The following is a 17,937-nucleotide window of genomic DNA, read 5'->3' as shown; positions in this document are numbered from 1 at the left end:
GGCCATGGGGACACTGGCAGGGACATGGGGACACCATCAGGACCCTGGGACCACCAGTAGGACCCTGGTGTCACCCTGTGGGGACCATATGGACACAGGCAGGGCCACGGGGACACAAATAGGGCCATGAGGACACCCCATGGTGGCCATGGGACCACAGGCAGGGACATGGGGCCACGAGCAGGACCATGGAGCCACCAGTAGGACCACGGGGCCACCCTATGGGGGCCATATGGACACAGGCAGGGCCACGGGGACGCAGATAGGACCACGAGGACACCCCGTGGTGGCCATGGGACCACCGGTAGGACTATGAGGCTACCAGCAGGACCTTGGTGTCACCCTATGGGGACCATATGGACACAGGCAGGGCCATGGGGACACAAACAGGGCCATGAGGACACCCCATGGTGGCCATGGGACCATAGGCAGGACTATGGGGTCACCATTAGGATCATGGGACTACCAGCAGGACCATGGGACCACCAGCAGGACCCTGGGACCACCAGTAGGACCACGGGGCCACCCTATGGGGGCCGTATGGCCACAGGCAGGGCCACGGGGCCGCAGACGGGAGCGCGAGGACACCCCATGGTGGCGCCCACCCACCTCCTTGTAGAGCGAGTAGAGGAAGACGATGGTCTGGATGGTCTTGCCCAGCCCCATCTCGTCGGCCAGGATGGTGTCGGTGCTCTGCGCCCAGGAGAAGCGCAGCCAGTTGAGGCCCTCCAGCTGGTAGAGGTGCAGCGTGCCGCCGGTGGCCGAGATGAAGCGCGGCTGCGACTCGTACTTCACCGTCGGCTGGGGACGGGACGGGGACGCGTCACCGCGGGGAACGTCAACGGGGGGATGGGTCAGCATGAGGAACGTCAACGTGGGGACATGTCACCGCGGGGAACATCACGGTGGGGACGCGTCAACGTGGGGATGGGTCAATGTGGGGAACGTCAACGTGGGGAACGTCAACGTGGGGAACGTCAACATGGGGATGGGTCACCGTGGGGAACATCACGGTGGGGACGCGTCAATGTGGGGATGGGTCAATGTGGGGAACGTCAACGCGGGGAACGTCAACGGGGGGATGGGTCAGCATGAGGAACGTCAACGTGGGGACATGTCACCGTGGGGAACATCACGGTGGGGACGCGTCAACGTGGGGATGGGTCAATGTGGGGAACGTCAACGTGGGGACATGTCACCGTGGGGAACATCACGGTGGGGATGCGTCAATGTGGGGATGGGTCAACGCGGGGAACGTCAACATGGGGAACGTCAACGTGGGGACATGTCACCGTGGGGAACATCACGGTGGGGACGCGTCAACGTGGGGATGGGTCAATGTGGGGAACGTCAACGTGGGGACATGTCACCGTGGGGAACATCACGGTGGGGACGCGTCAATGTGGGGATGGGTCAACGCGGGGAACGTCAACGCGGGGAACGTCAACGTGGGGAACGTCAACATGGGGAACGTCAACGTGGGGAACGTCAACGTGGGGCAACTCAACATGGGGAATGTCACCGTGGGGACGCTAAAAGGTGGGGAACGTCAACATGGGGATGGGTCAACGTGGGGAATGTCAATGTGGGTAACGTCATCGCGGGGCACGTCAACATGGGGTACGTCAACGTGGGGAACATCAACATGAGGATGGGTCAACGTGGGGATTGGTCAATGGGGGGAATGTCAACGTGGGGAACGTCAGGGTGGGTACACGTCAACGTGGGGATGGGTCACCATGGGGAATGTCACCATGGGGCATATCACTGCGGGGATGGGTCAATGTGGGGATGGGTCACCATGAGGAACGTCAACGTGGGGAAAGTCACCGTGGGGAATGTCAATGTGGGGACAGGTCAACATGGAGACACATCAACGTGGGGACATGTCACTGTGGGGCACCTCAACATGGGGAGGTGCCACCGCAGGGATACCTCAACGTGGGGGACATGTCCCCGTGGGGCACATCACAGTGCGGCACCTCACCATGGGGACACGTCACCCTGGTGGCATGTCGCTGTGGGGACGTCACCATGGGGGGGACACCGCCACTGGGGAGGGGGTGGAAGGGGGTGTGGGGAGTGGGAGCTGGGGGGACATGGGGTTGGAGGGGACACAGGGGACTTTGGGGGACATGGGGGGCACAGAGCACCTGGGGGGGGACACAGGGGACTTTGGGGGACATGGGGGGGACAGAGGGGACTTGGAGGGGGACACGGGGGACAGGGAAGGAACCCAAGGGAGTGGGGGGACCCAGGCAACCCGGGGGGGACCCAGGTGACAGGGGACATCCAGGTGACAACAGGGGGGACATGCAGGTGACTGGGGGGGGACACGCGGTGCCCCACACTCACGTCGTTGGTGGGGGAGTCGGGGGGGCCCTCCCCCGGCGTCTCCTTCTTCTTCTTCTTGTAGCGCCGGGGCTGCGCCGGATCCTCCCCCATGAACACCTCCCTGGGGACATCGGGGAGGGGACAGTGGGGAGGGGGGGACAACGGGGGGGGACAACAGGGGACATGTCAGAGGTGGGGGTACACGGTGACACCGTGGCCCGGCGGCTCTGGTCCCCCCAGGGGCTCGCCCGCGTCCCCCGTTCCCGACGCCGTGTCGCATTCCCCCGCCGTGTGTCCCCCCGTGGCACGTCCCCTGGTGTCCCCCCCCGCTCCTTGGTGTCCCCCCCTCCCGGTGTGCCCCCCCACCCCCCCCGGTGTCCCCAGGCTCACCGGTGCTTCCAGTAGGCCAGCTTGTGGAGGTCGTAGTCGGGGATGGGCATCTCGTCCTCCTCCCAGGTGGCCTGGTCGTAGGGCAGGTCGCGCCACTTCACCAGGTAGTGGTACTGCCCCTTCCGGTCCACGCTGCGCGACACGCCGTCACAACGGGCACCCGGGGGACACCGGGCACCCGGGGGGACAGCGAGCACCCGGGGGACCCCAGGCACGCAGGGGACAGCGGGCACAGGGGGGTGGATCGGGCACCGGGGTGGTGTCAGGCACCAGGGGTGACAGCAGGGACCCTTGGGGACAACGGGCACCCAGGGGGACAGCACAGGTGGCAGCAGGTAGCCAGGGGGATGGTGAGCACCCGTGGGTGACAGCGAGCACCCACAGGGACAATGGGCACCTACAGGGACAATAAGGCACCTGTGGGGACAGTGGGGCAGCCATGGGGACAACAAGGTACTGAAGGTGACAGCAGGTACCCCAGGGGGGACAACAAGCACCCATGGGTGACAGCAAGCACCCATGGGGATAACAAGGCACCTGTGGGGACAATGGGGCACCCGTGGGGACAGTGGGGCACCCATGGGGACAAGAAGGTACCACAGGTGACAGCAGGTACCCAAGGGGACAATGAGCACCCATGGGTGACAGCAAGCACCTATAGGGACAATGGGGCACCCGTGGGGACAATGAGGCACCACAAGTGACAGCAGGCACCCATGGGGACAGTGGGCACCCACGGGGGACACGAGGCACCCACAGGGACCTGGGCACCCATGGGGGACAGCGGGGATCCCCCCGTGCCACCGCGACGCGGGTGGCAGCCAGGCCCCAGGGACGGGTGGCGGGCACCGCAGGGCCACCAGGGGTCACCCGCTGCCACCGCTGCCAGCGGGGACACGCCGGGTGACAGCCGGGTGACACCCAGTGCCGGGGTCGCCCGGGGGCAGGCGGTGACAGAGGGGTCACATGGGGACAAGGCCACGGGGACAAGGCCACGGGTGGGCAGCAGAGGGCATCTGGGGACACGGAGTCACCTGAGGACACGCGGCCAGCGGGCTGGGACACCCGGGGGGGACACCCCGAGGGGACATGGGGACACGGGGGGGCACCCAGAGGGGACACGGGGACATCCCAAGGGGACACCCACAGGGGACACTGGGGTCTGGGACACCGGGGACAGGGACACTCAGGATTTCGGGGCTGCCCAGGGGCAAGCTGGGGGGTACCCAAGGGTGCCAGGGGTGTCCCCGGGAGTGTCCCCAGGGGTGTCCCCAAACCCTGCTCGGATTTGGGGAGGGGGCACCCCCAGGTGTTGGGGGTCACCCATGGGTGCTGGGGTGTCCAGGAGCCCCCAAAGTTGCCCATTGTCCCCAAAGGCACCAGCAGCGTCCCCAAACCCCCAGAAGCCCCGTGCCGATGTCACCACAAGCCCCCCTTTTGGGGTGGGAGCACCCACAGGTGTAGGGGGGCACCCGCGGGTTTAGGGGGGCACCCAAGGGTGCCTGGGATCACCCCCAGGGACTAAAGGTGTCCAGCAGCCCCCAAACTTCCCCGTTATCCCCAAAACCTCCAGCAGCATCCAGCAGCCCCCAAAGTTCCCCCTTGTCCCCAAAGCCTCCAGCAGCGTCCCCAAGCCCCCCTCCTGGGGTGGGAGCACTCACGGGTGTAGGAGGGCACCCAAGGGTGCTTGGGGTCACCCCCAGGCATTAGGGCTGTCCAGCAGCCCCTGAAGTTATCCCCAAAACCTCCATCAGCATCCATCAGTCCCCAAGGCGTCCCCTTATCCCCAACCCCACTACAGCCCCCAACCCCCCTAAAACCCCCCTAAACCCCCCTAAAACCCCCCTAAAACCCCCTAAAACCCTCCAAACTCCCCCCAACCCCCCCCCCCCGAGACCCCCCCACCTGTGGTTGATGATGCGGTGCACCGTCATCCACTCGGGCTTGATGCCGTAGCGGTAGAAGCGCTCCTCCATGCCGCCGTAGAGCGGGTCCTGGCTGCGGCCCCGCTTGTCGCTCTTGGCGTCGTCGTCCCCGGAGCCGTAGTCCAGGGGGGGCGGCTCGTCCATGTCGTTCTTGCGCTGGTAGTTGCGGTACATCACCAGGTGGAAGATCTCCAGCTGGGGGGGGGGACACGGGGACACCCCCCGGTTAGTTTTGGGGGCGCGGGGGACACCCCCCGGGGCACCCCGGTGGCGCCCCGCAGGGCGGGTGGCCCCTCTGGGTGTCCCTGATTGCTCCCGAGGGGTTTATGGGGTGGGTGCTGGGGGCGTCCTCGGTCCCAGTGTGTCCCCAGGGGGGGCCCGGTCCCGTGTCACCCCCCATGGTGGGCACACGGGGGGCCCTGCCCCCCCTGGTGACACCCCGGTGGCGCCCCGCAGGGCGGGTGGCCCCTCTGGGTGTCCCTGACTGCTCCCGAGGGGTTTATGGGGTGGGTGCTGGGGGCGTCCTCGGTCCCAGTGTGTCCCCAGGGGGGGCCCGGTCCCGTGTCACCCCCCATGGTGGGCACAGGGGTGGCCCTTGTTCCCTAGGGTGGACACAGGGGTGTCCCCGTGTCCCCCAGGACACCCCCAGGGGTGTCCCCACGTCCCCCAGGCCACTCAGGGGGTGTCCTCGTCCCCCTCAGCCACTCCCAGGGGTGTCCCCATGTCCCCCAGGCCACCCCCAGGAGTGTCCCTGTCTCCCAGGCCACTCCTGGGGTGTCCCCATGTCCCCCAGGACACCCTCAGAAGTGTCCCTGTGTCCCCCAGGCCCCTCAGGGAGGTGCCCCCATACCCCAGGCCACCCCCGGGGGTGTCCCCATGTCCCCCAGGCCACTCGGGGTGTGTCCCCATGTCCTCCAGGCCACTTGGGGGGCGTCCCCATGTCCCCCAGGCCACTCAGGGGGTGTCCCTGTCCCCCTCAGGCACTCCCAGGGGTGTCCCTGTGTCCCCCAGGCCACACCCGTGGGTGTCCCCATGTCGCCCAGGCCACTCGGGGGATGTCACTGTCCCCCAGGCCACCCCCGTGGGTGTCCCCATGTCCCCCCGCCCCCCCCCGGGGGTGTCCCCACGTCCCCCGGGACACCGCGCGCACCGGTACCTGCAGCTCCTTGATCCAGGAGCAGTGCCAGTAGGACAGCCCGACCCACTTGACGAAGAACTCGCGCTCGGAGCGGCCCTGCAGCACCTTGGGGGGGGCCCTCGGGGGGCCCCTCGGGGGGGGGCACGGCCACGGGGGGGGGGCGGCTCCCCCCACCGCCAGTACAGGATCTTCTGCACCCGCCCCTTCAGCACGGGGCACTGCGGGGACAGCGGCGTTGGGGCGCAGGGGACGTCACCCCCCGTCCCCACTGCGTCCCCATCCTGGCCCCAGCCCCGTCCCCGTCCCCACCAGGTCTCCCGTCCCCATCCTGTCCCGGTCCCTGTCCCCATCCTGTCCCCAGCAGGTCCCTGGCCCTGTCCCCAACCCCAAACCATCGCCGTGCCTGTCCCCAGCACGTCCCCCGCCTGTCCCCATCGGGTCCCTGTCCCCAGCCCCATCCTGTCCTGTCCCCACCCTGTCCCTGTCCCCGTCCTGTCCCTGTCCCCATCCGCCCCCTGTCCCTGTCACCAGGCCTCTTGTCCCCATCCTGTCCCCATCCATGTCCCTGTCCCCATCCACTCCCGGTCACCGTCCCTGTCCTTGTCCCTGTCCCAACTCTGTCTCCAACAGGTTCCTGTCCCCATCACCATTCTGTCCCTGTCCCCACCCCCATCCCCGTCCCTGTCCCCAGCTCCATCTGCCCCCTGTTCCTGTCCCCATCCTTGTCCCTGTCTTCATCCTGTCCCATCCCCGTCCCTGTCCTGTCCCCACCCCATCCCTGTCCCCACCCTCATGTCCCCGTCCTCATCCTGCCCTGTCCCCATCCTGTCCCCAGCCCCTTATCACTGTCCCCATCCCATCCCCGTCCCCGTCCCCGTCCCCATCCTGTCCCACCCATGTCCCCATCCCCATCCTTATCCCATCCCCATCCAATCCCCATCCCCGTCCCCGTCCTCATCCTTGTCCTGTCCCCATCCCCCCCCCGTCCCTGTCCCCACCCTTGTCCCATCCCTGCTCCCATCCCCGTCCTGTCCTTGTCCCATCCCCCCCCCGTCCCTGTCCCCACCCTTGCCCCATCCCTGCCCCCATCCCCGTCCTGTCCTTGTCCCATCCCCTCCCTGTCCCTGTCCCCATCCTTGCCCCATCCACATCCCTGGTCCCATCGCACCCCCCACCCCCATCCCCACCCTCTTCCCGTCCCCGTCCCCCCGTGCCCCCCGCCCCGTACCGTGCAGCGGGGGCAGAGCCACTCGCCGTTGGGGACCTCGGGCAGGGGGGGGTTGAGGCAGTGGATGTGGTAGGAGGAGATGCAGGCGTCGCAGCACAGCAGCTCGCCGCCGTCCTTGCAGACGCGGCAGTACTCCATGTGGTCGTCCTCCTCCTCCTTCTCGCCTTCCTCCTCCAGCTCCTCCTCGTACTCCTCCTCCTCCTCCTTCGCCTCCCACTGCACCCCCTCCTTCTCCTGGGGGGCACCGAGGGGGGCGTCAGGGAAACACCCCCCCCCCCACCCCCTCCCCCCGCAGCCCCCAGACCGCTCCCGGAGACCCCGAGCCAGCTGGGGACGTCCTGAGGGGCACCCGACCTCCAGGGGACCCCCCCCGGCCCCTCTGAGCTCCCCCAGGGACCCCCGGTGACCCCCCCCCCAAGGAACCTCCCCGCCCCAAGGACCCCTGAGCCCCACAGGGTCTCTCAGTCCCCATAGGGTGATGCAGAGCCCCCCCCTCCAAGGGATCCTCAAACTTCCCATGGGACCCCCCCCACATACCCCCAAACACCCCCAGGGATCACCTGGACACCCCCAGGGACCCCCAGAGACCCCCAACACCCCCAACCCAATGCAGAGACCCTCCCAGGGCCCCCAAACTCCCTCAGGGACCCCCTGGACGCCCCCAGACCACTCCCAGGCACCCCCAACCCAACACAGAGACCCCCCAGGAACCCCTAAACCACCCCCAGGGCCCCCAAACTCCCTCAGGGACCCCCTGGACACCCCCAAGCACCCCCAACCCAACACAGAGACCCCCAAGGGACCCCTAAACCACCCCCAGGGCCCCCCAAACTCCCTCAGGGATCCCCTGGACACCCCCAAGCACCCCCAACCCAACACAGAGACCCCCAAGGGACCCCTAAACCACCCCCAGGGCCCCCCAAACTCCCTCAGGGATCCCCTGGACACCCCCAAGCACCCCCAACCCAACACAGAGACCCCCAAGGGACCCCTAAACCACCCCCAGGGACCCTCAAACTGCCTCAGGGATCCCCTGGACACCCCCAACCCAACACAGAGACCCCCAAGGGACCCCTAAACCACCCCCAGGGCCCCCCAAACTCCCTCAGGGACCCCTAAACCACCCCCAAGCACCCCCAACCCAACACAGAGACCCCCAAGGGACCCCTAAACCACCCCCAGGGACCCTCAAACTGCCTCAGGGATCCCCTGGACACCCCCAACCCAACACAGAGACCCCCAAGGGACCCCTAAACCACCCCCAGGGCCCCCCAAACTCCCTCAGGGATCCCCTGGACACCCCCAACCCAACACAGAGACCCCCTGGGGACCCCCAAACTCCCTCAGGGCCCCCCTGGATGCCCCCAGACCAACCCCAAAGCCCCCAACCCAACACAGAGACCCCCCCCCAGGGATCCCTAAACCACCCCCAGGGCCCCCCAAACTCCCTCAGGGATCCCCTGGACACCCCCAACCCAACACAGAGACCCCCTGGGGACCCCCAAACTCCCTCAGGGACCCCCTGGACACCCCCAACCCAACACAGAGACCCCCAAGGGACCCCTAAACCACCCCCAGGGCCCCCCAAACTCCCTCAGGGACCCCTAAGCCACCCCCAAGCACCCCCAACCCAACACAGAGACCCCCAAGGGACCCCTAAACCACCCCCAGGGCCCCCCAAACTCCCTCAGGGACCCCTAAACCACCCCCAAGCACCCCCAACCCAACACAGAGACCCCCCAGGAACCCCTAAACCACCCCCAGGGCCCCCCAAACTCCCTCAGGGACCCCCTGGACACCCCCAACCCAACACAGAGACCCCCTGGGGACCCCCAAACTCCCTCAGGGCCCCCCTGGATGCCCCCAGACCAACCCCAAAGCCTCCAACCCAACACAGAGACCCCCCCCCAGGGATCCCTAAACCACCCCCAGGGCCCCCCAGACTCCCTCAGGGCCCCCCTGGACGCCCCCAGCCCATCACAGGGACCCCCCCCCCCCCCCCGTGCCCCCCGTCCCCCTGCCGTGGCCGCTCACGCAGTGGGGGCAGCTCCAGCGCCCCTCGGGCGCGCGGTCGAGCTCGGGGTCGAGGCAGACGAGGTGGTAGGCGCGGGGGCAGGTGTCGCACAGGATGATCTCCCCCCCCTGCTGGCACACCTCGCAGTAGTCCTGGTGGTCCGTCTCGTAGCCGTCCCCGTCCTCCTCCGGCCCCGGGCCTGCGGGGACAGCACGGCCCGCTGCCACCGCGCGCCCTCGGGGACACGGGGGTGGGGGACATGGGGAGAGCGGGGATGGGGGGGGGGGGGGCGGGATGGGGGCAGGGGGATGGGGACAGCGGGGATGGGGACACTGGGACGGGGACACTGGGATGGGGACATCGGGGATGGGGATGTGGGGACAGGAGGGACGGGGACACTGGGGACAGTGGGGGGATGGGGCAGTGGCAGCACTGGGGATGGGGAATGGGGTTGGGATGGGGACGGGGACAGGGATGGGGAGAGGATGGGGACAGGGACAGGATGGGGATGGGGACAAGGACAAGGACAGGGTGGGGACAGGATTGGGACTGGGATGGGGACAAGGACGGGGACAGGGGATGGGGACAGGGATGGGGAGAGGATGGGGACAGGAACAGGATGGGGACAGGGACATGGAAAGGACAGGGTGGGGATGGAGACGGGGACAGGGACAGGATGGGGATGGGGACAGGATGGGGACGGGGACAGGGACAGGGGACAGGGACATGGGTGGGGACACCATGGTCAGTGGGGCCACCACGGGCACTGGGGGACACCTGGGGACAGGAGCATCCAGGGCTAAGGTCAGATTTTGGGACACAAGGGACAGGGGGACACCAGGACGCCTCCAGGGGGACACAGGGACACCAGGGAGAGATGGCGGGGACAAGGACACAGGGACACGGGGACAGGGATGTGGGGACAATGGGGATGGGGACATCAGGACACGAGGGGCAGTGGGGATGGGGACACGGGGACAGCAGGGGGCAGGGGCAGTGGGGATGGGGACAGCGGGGATGGGGACAGCGGGGAGAGATGCTGGGGACACCTGGGGACAATCGGACGTCAGGACACGGGGACAACGGGGACACGGATGAGGGAGAGCCCCCGGCCGGCCGGCCGGTGGAGAGGGGGACCCAGGGACAGCGACACCCCCGGGGGACCCCCAGCCCCAAACCCAGGAGACGTGGGGAGGGGCGCCCCTTGCTCCGGGGTGACCCCTTGGCCTCGGGGGACAACTTGGGGACAATCTGGGGACAGCTGAGGGGGCTCTCACCGTGTGCGGGCACAGCGCCCGTCCCCGCGGGGCCGCGCTCCCTGTTGAGGACGGTGCAGGGGGCTGCAAGGAGAGACGGCGGCGGCGTCACCCGCGGTCCCGGTGTGGGGAGGGGACACGGGGGGGAGGGGAGGGCAAGGGGGGGGGACAAGGGGACGGGGCGGGGGGGGGCCGGCGGCGCTCGGGGACAAAGGCCACTCACCCTTCTTCTTCTTGCGGCCGGGGCGGCCCCGCTTGAGCTTCTTGATGCGGGCGGCGGGGTCGGAGCGCGCCGAGGCGCTGTGCACGCTGGAGCTCTCGGCGTCCGACTCCTCCTCCGCCTCCCCCGCGTCCTCGCTCTGCAACGGGACGGGGACAGGGGGACACTGGGGACACCGGGGGGCACCGGGGGGACACGGGGGGGGCATGGGGCCGAGGCGGGGAGTGAGGGGGGATGGGGCTGGGGGACACCGCGGGGGGATGGCAGGGGGTGGGGGACACCTCCGGGTGACACCCGAGGGCCTCGGTGCCACCATGCGGGGACAGCAGAGGGTGAGGAGGGGACATGAGGACACCTCTGGGTGCCACCCAAGGGTGAGGAGGGGACGTGGGGCTGGGTGCCACCACCTGGGGACACCAAGAGCATGAGGAGGGGCTCAGGGACACCTCTGGGTGACACCAGAGAGCGAGGAGGGGACGTGGGGACACCTCTGGGTGACACCCAAGAGCAAGGAGGGGACGTGGGGACACCTCTGGGTGACACCCGAGGGGTTAGATTCCACCATGTGGGGACACCAGAGGGTGAGGAGGGGACGTGGGGACACCTCCGGGTGACACCCGAGGGTGAGGAGGGGACGTGGGGACACCTCCGGGTGACACCAGAAGGTGAGGAGGGGACGTGGGGACACCTTTGGGCGATACCAAGAGGTTGAGGAGGAGATGTGGGGTCACCTCTGGGTGACACCAGAAGGTGAGGAGGGGACGTGGGGACACCTCTGGGTGACACCCGAGGGTGAGGAGGGGACGTGGGGACACCTCCGGGTGACACCAGAAGGTGAGGAGGGGACGTGGGGACGCCTCTGGGTGACAGCAGAGGGGCCGGGTGCCACCACGTGGGGACACCAGAGGGCGAGGAAGGGGACGTGGGGGACACCTCTGGGTGCCCCCCACGGGGCCGGGTGCCACCACCTGGGGACAGCAGGGGACAGCAGGGGACAGCAGGGCCGCGCGGCGGCCGTACCGAGCTGCTCTTCTTGCGCTTGCCGCCGATGACGCCCAGCTTGATCTTGAGCGGCGCCATCTTCTTGCCCTTCAGCTTCCGCTTCAGCTCCGGCACCCGCGGGCTCTTGCTGCGCTTCTTGTGCCCGGGCCCTGCCGGGGGACACGGCTGTCCCCGAGGGCTCGGGTCCCCAACGGGGGGGGGGGACCTGGGGTCCTGGAGCCTTGTCCCCAACGGGGAGGGGGACCCAGGGTCCCGGTGTGTTGTCCCCAACGGGGAGGGGACCTTGGGGTCTCGGTATGTTGTCCCCGACGGGGCGGGGACCTGGGGTCCTGGCGCCTTGTCCCCAGCACCGAGGGGACCCTGGGGTCCTGGCGCCTTGTCCCCAGTGCGGAGGGGACCCTGGGGACCTGGTAACTTGTCCCCAACAGGAAGGGGACCGACGAGTCCCAGCAGCTTGTCCCCACGGAGGGAACCCGAGGGTCCTGACGCCTTGTTCCCAATAAGGAGGTGACCCGGGGGTCCCGGCGCCTTGTCCCCAATGGGGAGGGGACCCGGGGGTCCTGGCGCTTTGTCCCCAACCAGAAGGGGACCAAAGGGTCCCAGCACCTTGTCCCCAGTGGGGAGGGGACCTAGGGTCCTGGCACCTTGTCCCCAACGGGGAGGGGATCTTGGGGTCTCGGAACATTGTACCCAACTTGGGGGGGGGACCTTGGGTCCTGGCACCTTGTCCCCAAAAGGGAGGGGACCTTGGGGTCTTGGAACATTGTCCCCAGTGGGGAGGGGGACCCAGGGTCCTGGTGTGTTGTCCCCAACTGGGAGGGGACCTTGGGGTCTCGGTATGTTGTCGCCAATGGGGAGGGGACCTGGGGTCCTGGCGCCTTGTCCCCAGCACCGAGGGGACCTTGGGGTCCTGGCGCCTTGTCCCTAATGGGGAGGGGACCCTGAGGTCTTGGACCGCTGTCCCCAACATGACGGGGACCAACGGGTCCTGGCACCTTGTCCCCAGCACGGAGGGTCCCCAGGAGTCCCAGCACCTTGTCCCCGACAGGAAGGAGACCCTGGGGTCCCTTCACCTTGTCCCCAACAGGGAGGTGACCAACGGGTCCCAGCACCTTGTCCCCAAGAAGGAGGGAACCCAAGGGTCATGAAGCCCTGTCCCCAATAGGGAGGTGACCTGGGGGTCCTGACACCTTGTCCCCAGCCAGAAGGGGACCCTGTGGTCCTGGCAACTTGTCCCCAACAGGGAGGGGACCCAGGGGTCCTGGCGCCTTGTCCCCAACGTGGAGGGTCCCCGGGGATCCCGGCACCTTGTCCCCAGCATGGAGGTGACCCAGGGGTCCCTTCACCTTGTCCCCAAAACAGAGGGGACCCTGGGGATCCTGGCATCTTTGTCCCCAACCGGGAGGTGACCCGGGGGTCCCGGCACCTTGTCCCCAACATGTAGGGGACCAATGGGTCCCAGCACCTTGTCCCCAACAGGGAAGTGACCTGGGGGTCCTAGCACCTTGTCCCCAACGCAGAGGTGACCCAAGGGTCCCTTCACCTTGTCCCCAGCGCAGAGGGTCCCCAGAGGTCCCAGCACCTTGTCCCCAACACGAAGGGTCCCCGAGGGTCCTGACACCTTGTCCCCAACAGGGAGGTGACCCTGTGGTCCTTCACCTTGTCCCCAGCACGGAGGGCCCCCAAGGGTCCCGGCACCTTGTCCCCAAAAGGGAGGGGACCCTGTGGTCCCTTCACCTTATCCCCAAATGGGAGGTGACCCTGGGGTCCTGACGCCTTGTCCCCAACATGGAGGGTCCCCAGGGGTCCCGTCACCTTGTCCCCAATGCAGGGGTGACCCAGGGGTCCTGACACCTCGTCCCCAGTGGGGAGGGTCCCCGGGGGTCCCGGCACCTTGTCCCCAACAGGGAGGGTCCCCGAGGGTCCTGGCGCCTTGTCCCCAAGAAGAAGGGAACCCAGGGGTCCCGGCACCTTGTCCCCAACACGGAGGGTCCCCGAGGGTCCCGACGCCTTGTCCCCAGCGCCGAGGGTCCCCGGGGGTGCCGCTCACCTTTCCCCTCCTTGGTCTTGGCCTTGCGCAGGGGCGGCGGCGGCGCCTCGGGGGCCACGGCGGCGACGGCGGCCGACACCTGCTCGGCCACGGCGGCGGCGGCGGCGGCGGCGGCGGCGGCCACGGCGGCGGCGGAGCCCTTGAAGGGGTTGTTGGCGCTGAACTCCCTCCACTTGGCCCCCAGGATGGTCATCATCTTGGACATGGGGATTTTGGGGTTCTTCTTGGCGATCAGGGGCCTGCGAGCGAGCGGCAGCGGGGCTGGGAACCCCACCGGGGGCTGCCCGCGGAGAACCCCGCCCCCCCCCCCCCAAAAGAGCACCCCGGGGTGCGCCCGGATGGCCCCGCAGGGCTCGACGGCTCCCCAAGGGGACCGCGACAGCACCCAAAGCATCCCAAATCGCCCCAAAACACCCCAGGGGGTCCTCAAGAAGTCCCACAGCACCCCAAGGTGCCCCAAAACACCCCGAGGTGCCTTCGACGGCCCCCAAAGCACCCCAAGGTGCCCCAGCAGCACCCCATGAAGCCCTCAACTGCCCCTACACCACCCCGAGGTGCCCCAAAACGCCTCAGTAACTCCAACTGCCCCCCAAGCACCCCAAAGGGCCCGTGGGAGCTCCCAAAGCACCCCAAGGGGTCATTGAGAAGTCCCAAAGCACCCCAAGGTGCCCCAGAGCCCCTTGAGGTGCCTTCAACAGCCCTCAAAGCACCCCAAGGTGCCCCAGCAGCACCCCGAGGTGCCCCAAAGCACCCCGAGGTGCCTTCAACGGCCCCCAAAGAACCCCAAGGTGCCCCGAAACCCCCTGAGGAGCCTTCAACAGCCCCTAAAACCCCCGAGGTCCCCCTGCAGCACCCCGAGGTGCCCCAAAACCCCCCGAGGAGCCCTCCCCTGCCCCCCCCAGCACCCCGAGGCGCCCCCCCAGCACCCACCTCATGAACTGGCTGAAGGCCTTGTAGTTGGTGAGCGTGTGGTAGTCCTCCTCGGTGAAGATGTGGTCCACGTCCTCCAGCCCCCAGGCGCCCAGCAGCTGCGCCGACGACTTCTGCTCCACCGGCTGCGCCCGGCGGGGACGGGACGGGGACGCGGATGGGGACAGGGACGGGGAAGGGGACAGAGACGGGGACAGGGACGGGAACGGGGACAGGGGGTGGCACAAACAGCAGCGAGAGCCGAGAGAAGGGGAGCGAGTCAGAAACGGGCACGGGGACAAGGACAGGGGGTGGGGACAGGAAGGGCAGGGGCAGCGGGACCCCAACGGGATCCAAATGGGTGGGGGGACCCCGCGGGGTCTGAAAGGGGCACCGGGAACCCCATGGGATGCACCGTGGGTGCAGGGACCCAAAGGCCCCGAAATGGGCACCAGGACCCCGATAGGATCCAAATGGGTGCGGGGACCCTACAGGCCCCGAAACAGGCACCAAGGCCCCAAGGGGCCCCAAAATGGTCATGGGGACCCCAATGGGATCCAAATGGGTGGGGGGAAAACCACGGGCCACGAAATGGTCACCGGGACCCCAATGGGATCCACCATGGGTGCAGGGACCCCGTGGGCACCAGGACCCCAATGGGCCCCAAAAGAGTCATCGGGAACCCAACGGGATCCAAACGGGTGGGGGGAAACCCATGGGCCCCGAAATGGTCATCAGGACCCCAACAGGATCCAAACGGGTGCGGGGACCCTATAGGCTCCGAAACAGGCACCAGGACCCCAAGGGGCACCAAAATGGTCATGGGGACCCCAACGGGATCCAGATGGGTGGGGGGAAACCCATGGGCCCCGAAATGGTCATCAAGACCCCAACAGGATCCAAATGGCTGGGGGGAAACCCATGGCTCAACGGGACCCCAACAGGATCCACCATGGGTTGCAGGGACCCCATGGGCCCCGAAACGGTCACTGGGACCCCAACGGGATCCAAAGGGGTTGGGGGGGACCCACTGGGTCCCAAAATGGGCACCAGGACCCCCATGGGCCCCAAAACAGTCACCGGGACCCCAACGGGATCCAAAGAGGTTGGGGGGGGGGCCAACGGGTCCCAAACCGGTCATCAGGACCCCAACAGGATCCAAATGGGTTGGGAGGACCCCATGAGTCCCAACATGGGCACTGGGATCCCAATGGGATCCAAAGGGGTTGGGGGGGACCCAATGGGTCCCAAAATGGGCACCAGGACCCCCAAGGGCCCCGAAATGGTCATGGGGACCCCAATGGGATCCAAACAGGTGGGGGGAAAGCCATGGCCCAGCGGGATCCACAGTGGGTGCAGGGACCCCAAAGGCTCCCAAAATGGTCACTGGGACCCCAACGGGATCCAAAAGGGTCGGGGGGGACCCCAGGGCCCCCAGCGCGCCCCCCCCGGCCGTACCTTCACCTTCTGCCCCCCCTCCTCGTCCATCTTTTTCCGCCGCTTCGTCTTCTTCTCCTTCTTCTCGCGGTGCTTCCGCCGCTTCTTCTTGGCCACGCCGCCGTAGTCGCTGCCGCCGCTCTCCGACTTCTCCCGGTACTCGTCGCGCTCCGACTCGAACTCATCCTCGCTCACCTGCGCCCCGAGACCCCCCCCCCCGAGAGCCGGTCACGCCCCGGACCCCCCCCAAATCCCAGGACCCCCCCCAAAAAACGCCGGGACCCCCCCCCCAAAAGTCTGGGCCTCACCAATTTTTTCCGTTTCCGCGGCTTCCCGGGTTTGTTCTCCTTCTGCTTGCGGGGGCCCCGCTTCTTCTTCTTCACCCCCAGGGCCCCCTCGAGGCCCCGCAGCAGCTCCTCGTCTCCGTCTGCGGGGACACGGCCGCCTGAGGGGCGGGGACGGCACCCAAAGGTGCCCCCGCAGCACCCCGAGGGGCTTTCAGTTGACCCCACAGCACCCCATGGGGACCTGAAGCACCTCAAGGGGTCCTTGGGAAGTCCCACAGCACCCCAAGGGGCCTTCAATTGCCCCCAAAGCACCCCGAGGGGCCCCCAAAGCACCCCACGGGGCCCTGAAGCATCCTGAGGTGCCCCAAATCACCCCGAGGGGTCCTTGGGAAGTCCCAAAGCACCCCAAGGGGCCTCGCAGCACCCCAAGGGGCTTTCAATTGCCCCCACAGCACCCCGAGGAGCCCCCAAAGCACCCCATGGGGCCCTGAAGCACCCCAAGAGGCCCCAAAGCACCCCAAGGGGTCCCTGGGAAGTCCCGCAGCACCCCAAGGGGCCTTCAACAGCCACCACAGCACCCAAAGGTGCCCACAAAGCACCCCAAAGTGCCTTCAGTTGACCCCACGGCACCCTAAGGTGCCCCGGAGCACCCCGAGGTGCCCACAGCTGTCCCCAAAGCACCCCGAGGGGCCCTCAAGAAGTCCCACAGCACCCCAAGGTGCCCCATAGCACCCCACGGGACCCCAAAGCACCCCGAGGTGCCTTTAATTGCCCCCATTACACCCCAAAAACCCCACGGACGGGGACGCGCTGGCACCCACCGCCAGGAACGAGCTTCAGGGCTTTTTTTTCCCCACTTCGTCCCTTTTTTTGGGTGAAAAATGGGCCGTACACCCATGCAGGATGGCTCGGCTGCGCCCTTTTTCCTTTTTATGCCGGTTCTTAACCCAAAACCAACGACCTCACGCGGCGCCTTTGGGGCAGGGAAGCCGAGGGGAGTAAAAAGCACCAAACCCCAACTTTGGGGGGCAAAACTCGCAAAAATAAAACCAAGCGGCCGCAGCCGGGATCTCCTCCACCGCTGGCACGCAAAAAAAAGGATAAAAAAGCACCAGAAACGTCATTTTTGGGGCATTTCCCCCATTTCTCGGAAACCTGGAAGGCTTTTTGGCTTTTTTACCCCAAAAAGAGGCCGAAACCCCGTGGGTTTTGCCCAGCAAACACTGGTCACCCGCCTCCATCCCAGCCCTGCGTAAATTGGGGCGAAAAAGTGGCTTTTGGAGAGCGGTGCGGCCATGTGCTTGCGGAAAGCCCGGAAAACGGCTTTTTGAGGGGTTTTCGCTTTTATTTATGGCACTGGAGGGCACCAAGTCCCAGACAACAAAAAAAAAACCACCATTTATGGGGGATTTGGGGGCTTTGCTGGAGCCCGGCCAGTTTTGGGGTGAAAATTGCAGGATTTGGGGTTATCTGGAGCGATTTCTCGGGGGGGTCAGGGGGAAATGCAACAGCCCCCCTATTTGGGGAGAGGGGATTTGGGGGATTTTTGCCCGAATCCAGCATCGTTAGCGGCCCCAAAAAGGGATGGAATGGGGTGGATGTGGCCTTGGCGGGGGGGGGGGGGGGGGGGGCCGCACCCCAAAATCCTCCCGGAAACGCCCCAATGACGGGTTTCAGCCCCAAAAAACGGGCGCAAAACCAACCCCGCCGTTTCCAACCGCAGCCAGCCCCGTTTCCCCGGCTTTCA

General features: G+C 67.3%; 1 protein-coding gene across 1 annotated transcript in view; it reads right to left on the bottom strand.

Annotated features, from left to right (window-relative positions):
* Positions 1-17,836, bottom strand: part of CHD3 (chromodomain helicase DNA binding protein 3) — a gene marked incomplete at its 5' end in the record, with an annotated part of 44,935 nt that extends 27,099 nt beyond the window's left edge. Inside the window, 15 exon segments of the mRNA XM_035572137.1 lie at positions 610-801; positions 2,356-2,455; positions 2,725-2,856; positions 4,630-4,844; positions 5,806-5,945; positions 5,948-6,005; positions 7,016-7,249; positions 9,050-9,249; positions 10,509-10,671; positions 11,526-11,656; positions 13,558-13,796; positions 14,488-14,612; positions 15,931-16,098; positions 16,212-16,338; positions 17,784-17,836. Coding sequence (XP_035428030.1) covers positions 610-801; positions 2,356-2,455; positions 2,725-2,856; positions 4,630-4,844; positions 5,806-5,945; positions 5,948-6,005; positions 7,016-7,249; positions 9,050-9,249; positions 10,509-10,671; positions 11,526-11,656; positions 13,558-13,796; positions 14,488-14,612; positions 15,931-16,098; positions 16,212-16,338; positions 17,784-17,836 — 2,277 coding nt within the window.
* Positions 17,837-17,937: the final 101 nt, after the last annotated feature.

This window comes from Cygnus atratus, unplaced genomic scaffold (assembly GCF_013377495.2).
Source record: "Cygnus atratus isolate AKBS03 ecotype Queensland, Australia unplaced genomic scaffold, CAtr_DNAZoo_HiC_assembly HiC_scaffold_52, whole genome shotgun sequence".
Taxonomy (NCBI): Eukaryota; Metazoa; Chordata; class Aves; order Anseriformes; family Anatidae; genus Cygnus; species Cygnus atratus.
This window is presented reverse-complemented; position numbering and strand designations above follow the sequence as displayed.